Source organism: Lolium perenne, chromosome 4 (genome assembly GCF_019359855.2).
Source record: "Lolium perenne isolate Kyuss_39 chromosome 4, Kyuss_2.0, whole genome shotgun sequence".
In the NCBI taxonomy this organism is placed as follows: domain Eukaryota; kingdom Viridiplantae; phylum Streptophyta; class Magnoliopsida; order Poales; family Poaceae; genus Lolium; species Lolium perenne.
Window position 1 is genome coordinate 57,049,019 of NC_067247.2, and position 13,828 is coordinate 57,062,846.

At 46.1% G+C, this 13,828-nt stretch overlaps 1 protein-coding gene and 1 pseudogene across 1 annotated transcript; both read right to left on the reverse strand.

Moving 5' to 3' along the window:
- Window positions 1–2,208: 2,208 nt before the first annotated feature.
- On the reverse strand, window positions 2,209–10,244 carry LOC127346813 (serpin-Z2A-like). Its single transcript, XM_071828977.1, has 3 exons — window positions 10,053–10,244; window positions 3,289–3,522; window positions 2,209–3,188 (listed from the first exon to the last, which is right to left on the reverse strand). The coding sequence occupies exons 1-3, from the start codon at window positions 10,242–10,244 to the stop codon at window positions 2,394–2,396; spliced, it is 1,221 nt and encodes a 406-aa protein (XP_071685078.1). The 3' UTR covers window positions 2,209–2,393.
- Window positions 10,245–11,632: 1,388 nt separating this feature from the next.
- LOC127348382 (serpin-Z2A-like) lies at window positions 11,633–12,988 on the reverse strand (annotated as a pseudogene).
- Window positions 12,989–13,828: the final 840 nt, after the last annotated feature.

Below are 13,828 nucleotides of genomic sequence, written 5' to 3' on the forward strand. Positions count from 1 at the left end.
GCATTCTGTACACTATATTTTCGATATATGTGCTTATTTCTATGTAGTATCGTTTCTTGCAAACTTCAGATTTATAACGAACTTGTATTAGTCCAATTACTCTGCAAATGCACTTCCAGAATGCAATCTGTTGAACATTTGTCACTTCTATCTGGCACTTATTTTCATTTTGCTGACTCTGGTGTTTGCCTTTTTTTTGGGTGACTGGTGTTTGCCTTGAGCTCTTGAAATGTTGACAGAGCGTCTTGTTGGTCTACAATTGGCCCTGACTCACTGAGTCACCAGCACATGTTCATAGCCATCTATCTCTGTCAAATTATGCCATTCTTGACAATTCATTTACTATAAATGTCTCGTTTGCGACATTTGTGATCCATTTTTACCATTTTTATTCTTGTTGTTATCGAATGATTCTTTTTCATGCAAACAATACCAACGTTCGGTAAGGTTGTTTTGGGATTCAGATGGATATAGGCAATGGCATGGTCAATTTGTAATGTTCAAATTCCAAGCCTGCTTGTTGGGTAACTCTATCCTGATCCAGAGATATATTTTCTCTACTCTGATATATTATGTGTCCAAATATGATTGCTCGAAAAAATAGGTGCAAATATGCTGTACTGTTAAAAGACACTAGTACAATATTGCTAAGCTTGTTTCCCATTTTGAGGACACTAGTTCCCAGGTACAGTGTACAGCTGCAAGGATATAAATCAGATCAGGGCATGCACGCCCTCTTATAAACTATGCAAATAATTGATATATTAAATACACATTGTAATGTATAAATTTTTGAACAACCAAATTATATAAGCTCTTCAAGTTCACCAGCTGATTATCTCTGAATGTACATGTACTAGAGCCGGTTGAAGAGCTCTTTAAGTTCACGAGCTCATCATTTTTGACCATTCATGTACCGTAGATGGTTGAAATTAGATAGATGTGCTTGCTGTGGACTAGTTTAGTGCTAGTACAGCTCCGAACCCATGAAACTCGGTCAATTAACTTAGGAGGCTGAACTAAACCATGAGTATGTTATTACCACCTGTAGACAGAAATATTTAATATAACTCAGGAGGCTGAACTAAACTATGAGTATGTTATTACCACCTGCAGACAGATATATTTGCATGTGTTACACTAAATTTTTGATATTTCCAGACAAACTTCAGATTTTATAACAAATTGGTATTAGTCCATTTACTCTGCAAATGGGATTACAAAATGCAGTGTATAGAACATTTTTCTCTATTATGGACTTGCAGGAACACTGGACACAATAACAACTTCTATCTGACGCTTATTTCCTTTTCTCTGACTATTGTTTGCCTTGAAGCAGTTCAGACCAAGGGGTGAAGAAGTTTTGCACCTTTAGATGTTGACAGAGCATCGTGGAGGTGTGGCAATTCACAGCGGCTCTGACCCACTTACTCACCAGCATCGTGGAGGTTTGACAGTTGGCTATAATTCTGGCAAATAGTGACATTTGTCAACTCAATTTGGATAGTAAATGTCCTATTTGCTCTATTTGTGAATGCTCCTTTACCATTTTTTCTCCTTGTTATCGAATGGTTTGTTTTCATGGAAACACTACTGACTGACAGATAAAGCTGTAATGGAATTCAGATGGATTCGTGCTGGCATGGTCAATTCACAATGTTTAAATTTCCATCCTGCTTGGTGGTTAGTCTATCCTGACCCAGATATAGTTTTTTTTTTCCTACTCGGATGCATTTAACTTTGCCTGCTTGGAAGAACTGCGTTGTGTCACAAACTTTTTCAGTTCATTTTCTGCTGTCAACTTTGTACTGTATTCTCTAGCACGGGGCCTGCCATTCCTGTCAACTTTGTATTCTCTTGCAAGGGGCATGATAATTTGCGATTCTTGTATGGAACCACCAAGAAGTACTTGCAAGTAGTAACTTGGCGACCTCATGTGTTGGAGTCGCAGGATCCGGCGAAGGGGGACAAGCCTGTGGTTGCAGAAGGGACAGGATATAGCAACAGTGCAAAGCGTATGGCTGGGATGCTGCAGTTCAGAGGTTGGGCGTTGCCGCTAGGACCCAAGCCGTAGGTGAGAGCTTGAGTGGTGCAATGGTCTAAAGAAACAGTGGATTTCGAGCCTTCAAACTGTTTCAGAGGCGTTTTTTGCGGTTGTAATTTGGTCCTACATCCCCATCTCCAATCAAACGAGCTTTGGTGGTAAGTGGTAACACAAGGTGGATCTTAGGATGGCTTAGCTGTTCTGGCAGCTCGATGGAAGCATTATGTGGGAGATGTCCAACAGTTTTTACAAGACAAATTCAATCAGATCTCGTACTTGTACTCAGCTAAAAGAGAAAGTAGCGAGTTTGTTTTCATCGAGGCAAAACGTCTCACTCCAGAACAACCTGTTATGAGTCCGTTTTCTTTGAAGGGTCAATGACGTGGCCGGCGAAGAGCACCGCACCGGACACCTCCTCCACGATGAAGAAAGCAAAAGGGTGGTCCGCGACGAAGTCCATAGGAGGTCTGCAGCTCTGAAGAATCACGGTGACCGCCGTGGAGGCGGCCGCCTCGGTTCCTTCTTCGTTTACTTCAATTACTGCTTTGTGGAACATATCTTCCACCGAAATATCGCTGGAATTGGCCTCCACCATGTCAGACAGATCGGCGTTGCCGAATGCCGCCCGGAGCCCCAAGCTCTTGAGAACTTCCTTCATGCTGCAGAAGAAGGACAACTTGAACTTGGGGAGACCGAACCTGGTCATGCTCTTTGGCCTCGTGGGAAGGTGGTCAAACAAGAAGCTTGGGCCGCCAGACGACATCTGGTTGGCAAGGCTACGCAGCCCGTCCCGCGCGGTTGGGAGGAAGATGCACATTGAGTACCGTACCCCGCCGCCATTCTTCCCCTGCTTGTACGGGAGCTTGAGCACCTTGAACCCGTCGTAGCATGACACCATGTACTTGCAGCTTCCGCTTCCGGCCATGAATGGCACGCGGACGGTGGTGCCGTCGTGGCGGTAGAACGTGTGCTCTTTGGTGCCGCTCCGGCGGAAGGCCTTCTCCCACTCGCCTTTGAAGTAGATGGCATTGGTGAGCACGAGCCTGGTGTCGACGTGCACGGAGCCAGGCGGGAGGACGGAAGTGATTAGTTTCTTCGTGGCCTCCGCGACCCAGCTGTTGATCTCCTCCCTTGAATCCTCTGCCTGCAAAACAGGCCAGTTCACATGGATCGATCATGGTCACAACTCACAACTCACAAATAGTACGTGAGCTATATAGCTTTGGCGGCATACTATGGCTGACCTTTCTTACAAAGTCAAGGGCGCGTACTTCCGCCTTGTAGGACTCAACGACGGCCTGCCGGTAGGCCGGCTTGAGCGACCAATCCTTCTGACACCACACACCGCACGCGGTCGTAACGACCAGCGGCCTTGACGGATCTTCGTCGGCGGCGGCGAGGACGCCCTCCGCCACGGCTCGCACGACTCCCGCGACCTCGTCACGCGAAACGGCGCCGAGCACGGCTAGGACCTCGTCCTAACGCGGTGTAGATGGCAAATCCTATACATCGCCTGTTAGCGGCAGGGAATACGTCCCGCCCGCTAACATGACGACTTGAGCCGCGGCCCATTAGCACGGCTATTCTATTTACGCGCGGTTTTTTGTTTTTTTTTATTATGGTTCTTCGATTTGGTTAGTTTTCTTCGGTTTTCGTTTTTTCTGCCTTTTTCTTTTCTCTGTTTCTTCTTTTTTGATTGATTTAAAAAAATAAAAAGTGATTTTTTTAAAATTTTAAACAAGAAATTTTGATTTTTTTGAAAAATTAAGTTTGATCCAAAAAAAAAAATTGAACAACAAAAAACTTGAGCAAAAAAGTTAAAATTTGAGCAAATTTCAAAGTTAAGAAAATTTTGAATCTGAGTAAATTTCGAATCTGAGCAAATTTCAAATCTTAGCAAATTTTAAACCTTCACAAATTTCGAACCGAGCGATTTTCGAATCTATGCAAAATAACGAACGACTTGAAGTGGTGTTGGGCGATGCTTCATGGGCCAAGCCCAAATCGATGAGACCTGCATGCGTAGCCTATTAACGCACGCTAAGGAGGGATGTTTAGGCGCTCCCGGTGTAGATGGACAACGGCGAGCCAAATGTGTTTCGGTTTGTGCCGAAAGGCCTTACTAAACACTGTTCTGGCGGGCTGGAAATTTCCGGCCAGAAACCGGTGGGCCGGTCAGGTTTTTGGCCTAGGCTGTGAAACCAGCACGTGTTCTGGTCAGCTGGTCTGTGCGCCTGACCAAATCGGCTCTGCCGGTTTACCGTCGGTTTAGGTCGCATGAATCTCCAAACGGCTAGTTTTTTCCTTGTACTACAAATAGCCCTTTTTCCTCTCTGAGGAGGTAAGACCAACCATTCTATTTGCTCTCTCTCATACTCCATTATCGAACCTCAAAAGCTTGCTTCCTGTCCATTCCCTCCCGTGATTCTTGCTATTCTTGAGAGAAAATTGCACAAACCAGCAACTCTTGGGGTCATTATTGCACAAACCAGAGACTCAAATATTTTGTTGCACAAAGACTCTAGTACTGTGTTTGGATGCATGGAATTGGGCTTGGAATCACCGAATCTGGAATTCGTGAGCTCCACCGTTTGGATAGGCCTTAGAATTGGAGCCCGGAAACCGAGCCCAAATTCCACGACCGAATCGGTATGTGTTAACATCCCGCGAAACTTTCCGAGACCAGATCCTCGGAATCACTCGGAAACTGACGCCTCTTGCTCGCGAGCACAAAAGAGCAAGCACCAACGCGCCGTCGCCGTCGCCGCCTCCATCCCGACGCAGGTTCGCCCCAGGTTCGCCCCTCCTCTTCTCCCGCCAGTTGCGCTCGACGGCAAGCACATGGTGAATGGCGGCGGCCCTTTGCCGCGAGCTCTGGACATCGGAGGCGCTCGGCGGAGGCTCCTGGCTGCGAGCGGAGACGGGCGGCGCTCGTCTCCTGGCCGCGAATGGAGGCGCACGGCGGAGGCGCCTGGCCGCGAGCGGAGGCGCGCGGTGCTCGGCCCCTGGCCGCGAGCAGAGACGCGCGGCGCTCGGCCCCTGGCCGCGAGCGGAGGCGTGCAGCGCTCGGCGCGCTCAGCGTCGAAGATGGCGGCCTCGATCTGGGAGGGCGGATCTAGGCGGGTACCGTGTCGGGGAAGACGAATCCAGGCAATCCCGCGTCGGAGACGGCGGCCGCCTCGCCGGAAAGGGCCGGACGGAGCTGGGAACAATGGGGATGAGGCCGAAATCTGTGGTCTACCTCGTCTATTTTTATTATGGGGATGAGGCCGTTTAATTCTTTATTCGGTTTTTTTTTAATATGGACACGATGGATAGCTGTGGTCAATTTTTGTGTGTGCTAACTAACATGTACACAAATTTATATTGTTTAGATTTAACAAAACACCAAATTCCAGCGTTTGTACATCCAAACAGGATTTGGAATTGGTTCACCTTTCGATTTCAACATGAAATTCCGAGCACATCCAAACAGCTGAATTCTATTTCAGAGCCAATTCATTTCCATCTCAGATTTGGAAAGTGATAGTCCAATTCAATTCCATGTAGGATTCTATGCATCCAAACACAGCATAGGGGTAATTGGTTGCATGGAGCTCTAATTAACAGATTACACAATTAAACAACATGCTTGCAGAGAGGATTAAAATGGTTATTAGATTGATAGGCTCCAAACGAGTTTCCCATGAGCGGGTTTCTTTAAGTAGGTGCCTTCAATCAAATATTTTTGGAGGTGCTCGAAATTAAAACCTGTCTCCAATAATTTTGGAGGCGGTTAGCCTGTCGGCAATAAAAGAATTTTTAGAGGTGGTGGAAAATAAAACCTCCCCTTGGGTCGATTGAGGGACGGTCAGAAAATGCGCCCGCCTAGAGATTTTATTCTTTGGAGGAGGCGTCAAATAAAAACCGGGTACGAGTCTTGATTTAGTATACAATGGCTAGTTTTTACTGTCCGAAAAAATTCAGAAATCCGGAAATAACGGCTATGTTGCACTAGAATTTCCGCCAAACGTTACCCAATTGGATTGTTTTCCCAAGGAATGGGAATCCCAAGGAGGGCGACGACGAATACCGGACGCTCCGGCTTATTCACCAGAGCGGTGTGATAATATTTAGATGGTCCGATGGCTGCAGACAACAACTGTGAAAACATGGATAGCCCGTAGACATTCAGACGACCCATATATAGCAGATCCGGATGGATTATTCGGTCATCACCGCCGCTTAGAGGAGGTGAGGTTTTTTTTTACACCGACTCCAATATCTTTGGGACATCCGTAAAAAGTCGAGCATCCCGGAGGTGTAAAGACGAGCCGTATATGTAGCCAATTGTGTGTGTGCAAGCGGTCGATTATATCACCCACTCTGAAGAACGGATTTTTGGAGGTGGTCCAATGAAAATCCAAACCACGGGCGCACCTCCTCCAATTGCCGGATCTGTACTAGTGATACAAAATCATTCAGATTTTAGTTTCTAAGAGCATCTTCAGTCGCTTCCCCCAAACGGGACCCACTGCTCGAGTGCCTCCTGCTGCTGCCGTGGCCCTTAACGGACCATCTAAATATTTTCACACCGCTCTTGTGAATAAGCCGGAGCGTCCGCCATTCGTCGTCGCCCTCCTTGCGATTCCCATTCCTTGGGAAAACAATTCAATTGGGTAACGTTGGGCGGAAATTCTAGTGCAACATAGTTGTTATTTCCGGATTTCCGAATTTTTTCGGACAGTAAAAACTAGCCATTGTATACTAAATCAAGACTCGAACCTGGTTTTTATTTGACGCCTCCTCCAAAGAATAAAATCTCTAGGCGGGCGCATTTTCTGACCGCCCCTCAATCGACCCAAGGGGAGGTTTTATTTTCCACCACCTCTAAAAATTCTTTTATTGCCAAAGGCTAACCGCCTCCAAAATTATTGGAGACAGGTTTTAATTTCGAGCACCTCCAAAAATATTTGATTGAAGGCACCTACTTAAAGAAAACCGATCATGGGAAACTCGTTTGGAGCCTATCCATCTAATAACCATTTTAATCCTCTCTGCAAGCATGTTGTTTAATTGCATAATCTGTTAATTAGAGCTCCATGCAACCAATTACCCCTAGAGTCACTGGTTTGTGCAACAAAATATTTGAGTCACTGGTTTGTGCAACAATGACCCGAAGAGTTGCTGGTTTGTGCAATTTTCTCTATTCTTGAGGATTTTGGAAGACAAGATCTAGATCTACAATGTCCACCAATTATTTCCTCCTCTGAGTGAGAGGAACTCTTGGGATCTAGATCTTGAAGTCATTTGTTGATTTTCTTAGCTACTTCTCATACAAGTCGATAACCCCTGAAATTGGACCTAAATAAATATTAATGCTTATAGCTGGTCCCTACTATTATATATGAATGTTTCTTTCAAACGCTCTTACTGAATCCTTTGATTCATAGGATAAGAAATTCATAGGATTAAGATGTTGCGCCTAGTTAATACCAAGGATGAGTTCTCTTTGATTGTACCAAAGAAATTTCTCATGAGGTATGAGCTGATGTTTTGTTTCTATGAAATTTGCACTACAAAATTCCTGTAGGACGTGTTCCTATGAATCAAACAACTAGTGTAGAAAAAATTGTTATAGAATCTAAATTCTACACAATTTCTTCACGAATCCTATAAATAAAATAAGCCTTCGACAATAATGGTGCTCCTTCCTTTCAGACATCATTGCAAACTCACGGGCCCTGCGCCACACATTCCTAGTACTATATAAAAAGAACACACAGTTTTGCTTGCCTCTCAGCTGCCCTGGTTATTATTCATAGCATAGATGAACAATGTGTGCTACAGTCCAATGAACAGTACACGCTACAGTGGTATATATTTAGGTGTTTTCGTCCCACACCGATGAACAGTGTCTACCGGTTCACCGTTACTTTCCCATAAAATCATCCATTTTAGCTACGGTGTTTCGGTAATACTTCGGCGAAACAAGTTATACCGTTGGTCAACCTCTTCTTTTGCAGTACTTAAAAATATGCTAGATTGTGCATCGTCTATTTTATCCGACATCAACCTTATCTTTTGCAGTACTTTGAAAACAAAACAATAAATCGTGTGTCTCTCTTTTATTTGGGAAAATATTGCTGCCCACTCCAGCAAAAATACTACAACTTACTGTAGCAAATAATTTCTAGATTCGTCAACTCTTTTGTTTGGGAAACACTACCGACTTTTTCTGGATCATTGGTGCCTTTTTTATCCGATAAAATACCATTGCCTACTTTAAAATCCTCTCTTAACATTCATCGTTCTTTTATCCGACAAAAGTATTACTACGTACCTGATCCAAAATTTTGCTAGATTCGTCGACTCTTTTATTCGGGAAACATACTACCGTCTTCTTCTGGATCGTCCGTCGCCTCTTTTATCCGTTAAAGTAATATTGCGTACTTCAAAAATCCTCTTTTAACGTTCATCATCTTTTTTATCTAGCAAAAGTATTACTGCCTACTTAAAATCCTCTTTATTAGGTAAAAATATTACAATCGACTTAAAAAAGATATTGCATTATTCTTCATCTCTTTTATTTGGGAAACTTCTTATGGAAACAAATAGTTAGATTGTTCATTGTCTCTTTTATGCAGTAAAAATACTACTACATACTTTAAATCAATACCCATCATTCGTCGCCTCTTTTATTCAGGAGAGAGACTACTGTCTTATTCTACAATGGCTAAAAAATACTTTATAATTCCACACATCTTTTATTCGTGGAAATATTTACTATCTTCTTTTATTAATGAACTTACGATCACCCCAGCCGGTACAACTCCTTGCCCTTCTTTTATCTGTGTCTACAACGCTATTTTGCAGTGTTTTCGCCCTTACTTCCCAAAAAATGCTAGACCGTTCGTCAACGTACCCTCTACAATGCTTTGAAATAAAAAAAATTTGACCAACATAGCACTGCCTTCATCTACATTGACATAAAAAAATCATTATTCATCCCCTCTTTTATTCGGAAAAAAATACTAGCTTTCTAAGACATGTGCATGGGGTGTCATCTTTGGAGTACAACTTCCTACATCTCTTTTATCTTTGAACTACTGTGCTTTGCTGTAGTGTTTCAAACTTACCATCTACAATATTTCAGAAAGAAAATGTTAGTAGCTTCTCCAGTACTTTGGAAAAAAAAATATACAGGATCGTTCGTCGCTTGCTTTATCAGGGAAACATAGTACGACACCCTTTAAAAGAAAATACTTCATCATTTGTCACCTCTTCTATTCGGAAAATATACTATTGCTTTTTTTTTTCTACGGTAACTTTAGGAAAAAGGATGCTCCTTCATTTGTGCACTCTTTTATTTGAAAATAATATTACTATCTTCTTTCATTTATCACGCTCTACAGCTTCGTAGCTTGTATTATTATCCATGCAAAATGATACTCTCGCCATAGTGTTAGTATCCTAACTAGTATCATGCATCTTAGCCCCACTAAAATGTTGATGTGGCAGCTAATTACTATGGAGGGAGAAAATTAGAGTAACGTAGGTGAATACCGTATCATAGCGCATATCACGAAAAAAGTTAGTGTCAAATAGATCTTGTACACAAATTTGTATTAATATTATACAAATCAATAAATGAAGTAAAACTTTGATACTAGCCCATGATACTATGCATTATAGAGGTAGTAGTATCATAAAAAAATATCATATGCATGGTATTACTATATGATACTACCCACTATGGCTAGCCATGCACCGTCAGCCTGCCATCAAGTGTTTTCTGCCAAGTTTCCACATTGTTCATTCCACAAAGTATATCGACTACAGGAATCGACGTAGACGCCGACGGCCAGCTGCCCTCGGCGTAGCCACGCCTGGCCCTCGGCGTAGGCTACGCCGACGGCAGCCCTCGGCATAGCGCCTCGGCGTTCAGGTCCCTCGGCACCTGGCACCGTGCCGTCGGCGTAGACCCGGCCGTCGGCGTACGCCGCATATGCCGACGGTGCGACCTCACCCTCGGCGTAGCTGCCCTCGGTGTTTGGCCACGGCGCGCCGTCGCCGTTAACGGTGCTCCATCAGACGCCGACGGTCGTGCCCTCGGCATAGCCACGCCATCTGGGCGCCGTGGGGCGACGTGGCGCGTCGCGAGGCTGCCACGTGTGGCGTCTACGCCGACGGCCAGGCCCTCGGCGACTGCATGGCCCATGCAGTGGACACGCGGCACGCTGGGCGCGGCTGCCAGGCGGGGGTCTACGCCAACGGCAATGCCGTCGGCATAGACCTGACCATATGGTCGCAGCAGGGGTCTATGCCGACAGCGATTCCGACGCTCCGGTGGTCTGTATCTTGGAAAACCCTAGGGCGGGGACCCCACAGATCTACCCCTATAGCTATCTCCGTGCGAGGGTTTACCAGTGGACTTTTTTTATTTATTTTGCTTTGTTTAGGACATATGTACATTGAAACCATAGGTTGGGCATACTTTACCATAAAATAGGCTCCGTTTGAGCCATGGCGGGGGTTTCCACATACAGATCCTGGATTTTAGCAAGTGGTAGCCCATTATGTGGAAATCGTCAACGCCGGGTACATCCAAGGTTAGCCAAACCTTACATCACACGTGTACATATATGTTAGGGGCAGATGCAAGTTTTCCAACAATTCTGACCCTCCGGTGATCTGTATCTTGGAAAACCCTAGGGCGGGACCCCGCAGATCTACCCCTAGGGTTAGGGTTAGGCCGGGTTATAGTTAGGGTTAGCAATGTATGTGAAAACCCTAGGGTTAGGGTTAGGGTGAGAGTTAGGGTTAGAGTTAGCGTTAGCAATGTATGTGGAAACCCTAGGGTTAGGGTTAGGGCTAGAGTTAGGGTTAGGGTTAGAGTTAGGGTTAAAGTTAGCAATGTATGTGGAAACCCGGGTTAGGGTTAGGGTTAGAGTTAGGGTTAGAGTTAGCGTTAGCAATGTATGTGGAAACCCTAGGGTTAGGGTTAGAGTTAGGGTTAAAGTTAGCAATGTATGCCATCTACGAATTCTTAAAAAATAGAACCATTTTTTAATAATTCATACTAGTAAATAAATAATAGAAACATAATATAAAGTAATATGAGAGAGAGAAAATAAAAATAAAATAAAAAACCCTATATGCCGAGGGTGGCCGTCGGCATAGGGGGGCCATGCCCTATGCCGAGGGTAGCCCTCGGCGTCTGGCTGACGCCGTGAGAGGGCGGTGACGGTGCGGGTGCGAGGGGAGGTGATGGAGACCTCTACGCCGAGGGCCTGGTAGACGCCGAGGGCAGCCCTCGGCGTAGCCACCTCTACGCCGACGGCATCGGTACGCCGACGGTCGTCCTCCGGAGGTGCCCTGGCGAGGCCGTACGCCGACGGCCCCGATAAAAAGCCCTCGGCGTACGTGGTGGCCGTCGGCGTCTAGCTCCATTCCTGTAGTGATCTGAATAATTATTCTACCGTACTAGTGAAATACTAGCTAGCTCTTATCTAAAGAATAGAAAAGAAAATTACACAGTAGCTCCATGTGCCAATTGAAGACCGTGCTTCCACTACTATCTTGGGCACAGGACAAAAACCCTGTTCATTACTCGGTGTTGGTAGAAGGGTCAAGAACGTGGCCGGCGAAAAGCACCGCACCGGACACCTCCTCAACTATGAAGAACGCGAACGGATGGTCCGCGACGAAATCCACAGGCGGTTCAGGCTCTTCGTCGCACTCAAAGACCATGGTGACGGCCGTGGAGGCGGCCGCTTTGGTGCCTTCCTCGTTCACTTGGACGACCGCCTTGTGAAACACATCTTCCACCCGCATGTTGATGTCGCCGGAGTTGGCCTCCACCATGTCAGACAGATCGGCGTCCGTGCTGAATGCCTCCCGGAGCCCCAAGCTCTCGAGAACTTTCTTCATGCTGCAGAAGAAGGACAGCTTGAACTTGGGGAGCCGGAGCTCGGTCACGCTCCTAGTCCACCTGGGCATGTGGTCGAACAGGAAGCCGGAGCCGCCGGATGCCATCTCGTCAGCAAGGCTACGCAGACCCTCGCGCGCAGTTGGGAGGAAGACGCACATGGAGTACCGCGCGCCCGCTCCCTTCGCGGCCTGCTTATAAGGGAGCTTGAGCACCTTGAACCCGTCGTGGCAGCTCACCCGGTAGTCGCCGCCTCCGATTCCGGACATGAAGGGCACGCGGACAGCGCTGCCGTCGAGACGGTAGAACCTGTGCTCTTTGGTGCGGCTCCGGAGGAAGGCCTCCTCCCACTCGCCCTTGAAGTAGATGGCATTAGTGAGAACGAGCCTAGTGCCCCCGTGGATGGAGCCTGGCGGGAGGACGGAGGTGAAGAACTTCTTCGTGGCTTCCGCGACCCAGCTGTTGATCTCCTCTCTTGCATCCTCTGCCTGCGCAGATAAGAGATCGATCGATCATGTTGTAAAGCACAAATTGTGAGATACACAGGTTAAAGATTTAGATCGACAGATGGGTTGGAACTATTGCTAACCTTACTAATAAAGTCGACAGCCCGTGCTTCCGCCTTGTAGGATTTGACAGCGGCTTGCCGGTAAGCCGGCTTGAGCAACAGATCCTTCTGGCACCACACGCCGCATGCCGACGTAACGACTAACGACCAGCGGCCCTGAAGGGTCATCGGCGGAAGCTAGGGCGCGCTCCGACACGGTTCGCACGGTCTCCGCGACCTCGTCGCGCGACGTGGCGCCGAGCACCGCGAGGAGCTCGTCCAAGGTGGTGCCACCGGCGCCGGCCGCCACAAGGCCCAACGCGGTGTAGATGGACAACGGCGAGAACATGATGTTCTGGTCCTTGTGCTCTGTGCTACTGGAAAACTTGTTGGCCAGGTGGAGCGCGAGCGCCGTCAGCCCGCCGGAGTCGCTGGAGGTCCCGCGGCCGCGGGCCTTCTTGCTTGGGCGCATCGCCTCCTTTTCCATGGTGCCCTAGCTAGCTTGTCGATGTCACGTATGTGCAGGGTTTTATATCGCTAATTCCAGAAGAAACGTATTTATTGACGGCGCTGGTGTATGCATATATGGCATCTGCCTATATTTTTTTTTTGCGAATTTTCTGCATGCAATTATATATGAACACACCCCTAAATAATTTTGGACCGTCTATTCCTTACGATCTAACGGATAGGATTGATAGGCAGTACTCCATGATTTGTTACCAATCTGACATCAGCCCATCATACAGTCGGCGCCATACCTATTAGGAATAATCACGCCAGACTCCGATACGGAGTTGTGTGCTCGGTTCCGTATACGATCCGTATACCAGAGCTGACGTGCTGGTGCATATATCCGAGTAGTACTAGAAGTAGTATGGACTAGGACTTGTCTTAGAAGCTAGCTTTGTACTACCTCCGTTTTAAGTAATAAGACGCATGCGTATTTTAAGATAAACTTTGATCATAAAAATTGAGCAACAAAATCTTGATTATATTATATGTAATTAGTATCGTTGGATTCGTATTAAAAACACTTTTTAATGATATTAGTTTTATAGGAAATATGCCCGCGCGTTGCGGCGGATTGATTTTTACTGAATATTATTTTACGGAAAGACAACTACCATTGAGAATATTTTGAAAATGTGTTTTTGCTTTGTTATTATCACCGTGTAGCTGAACTTGCCCCTATGAAATCAAGAGCAACCTGCATTTTTGTTTCAATACCACTATGAACTCTGAGCATTGCTTAGTCCAGTACGAATATGCATGTGGATGAGGACATCAAATTACTGATCTATACATCGCGTCTCTTAGTACTTGC

Coding starts and splice junctions, on each gene's coding strand:
- LOC127346813 (XM_071828977.1), bottom strand. CDS start 10,244: ATGGGCCATGCAGTCGCCGAGGGCCTGGCCGTCGGCGTAGACGCCACA. Junction 3,523..10,052: donor CGAGGGCAGCTACGCCGAGG/GTGAGGTCGCAC, acceptor ACACCGCGTTAG/GACGAGGTCCTAGCCGTGCT. Junction 3,189..3,288: donor CCCTTGACTTTGTAAGAAAG/GTCAGCCATAGT, acceptor CCTGTTTTGCAG/GCAGAGGATTCAAGGGAGGA.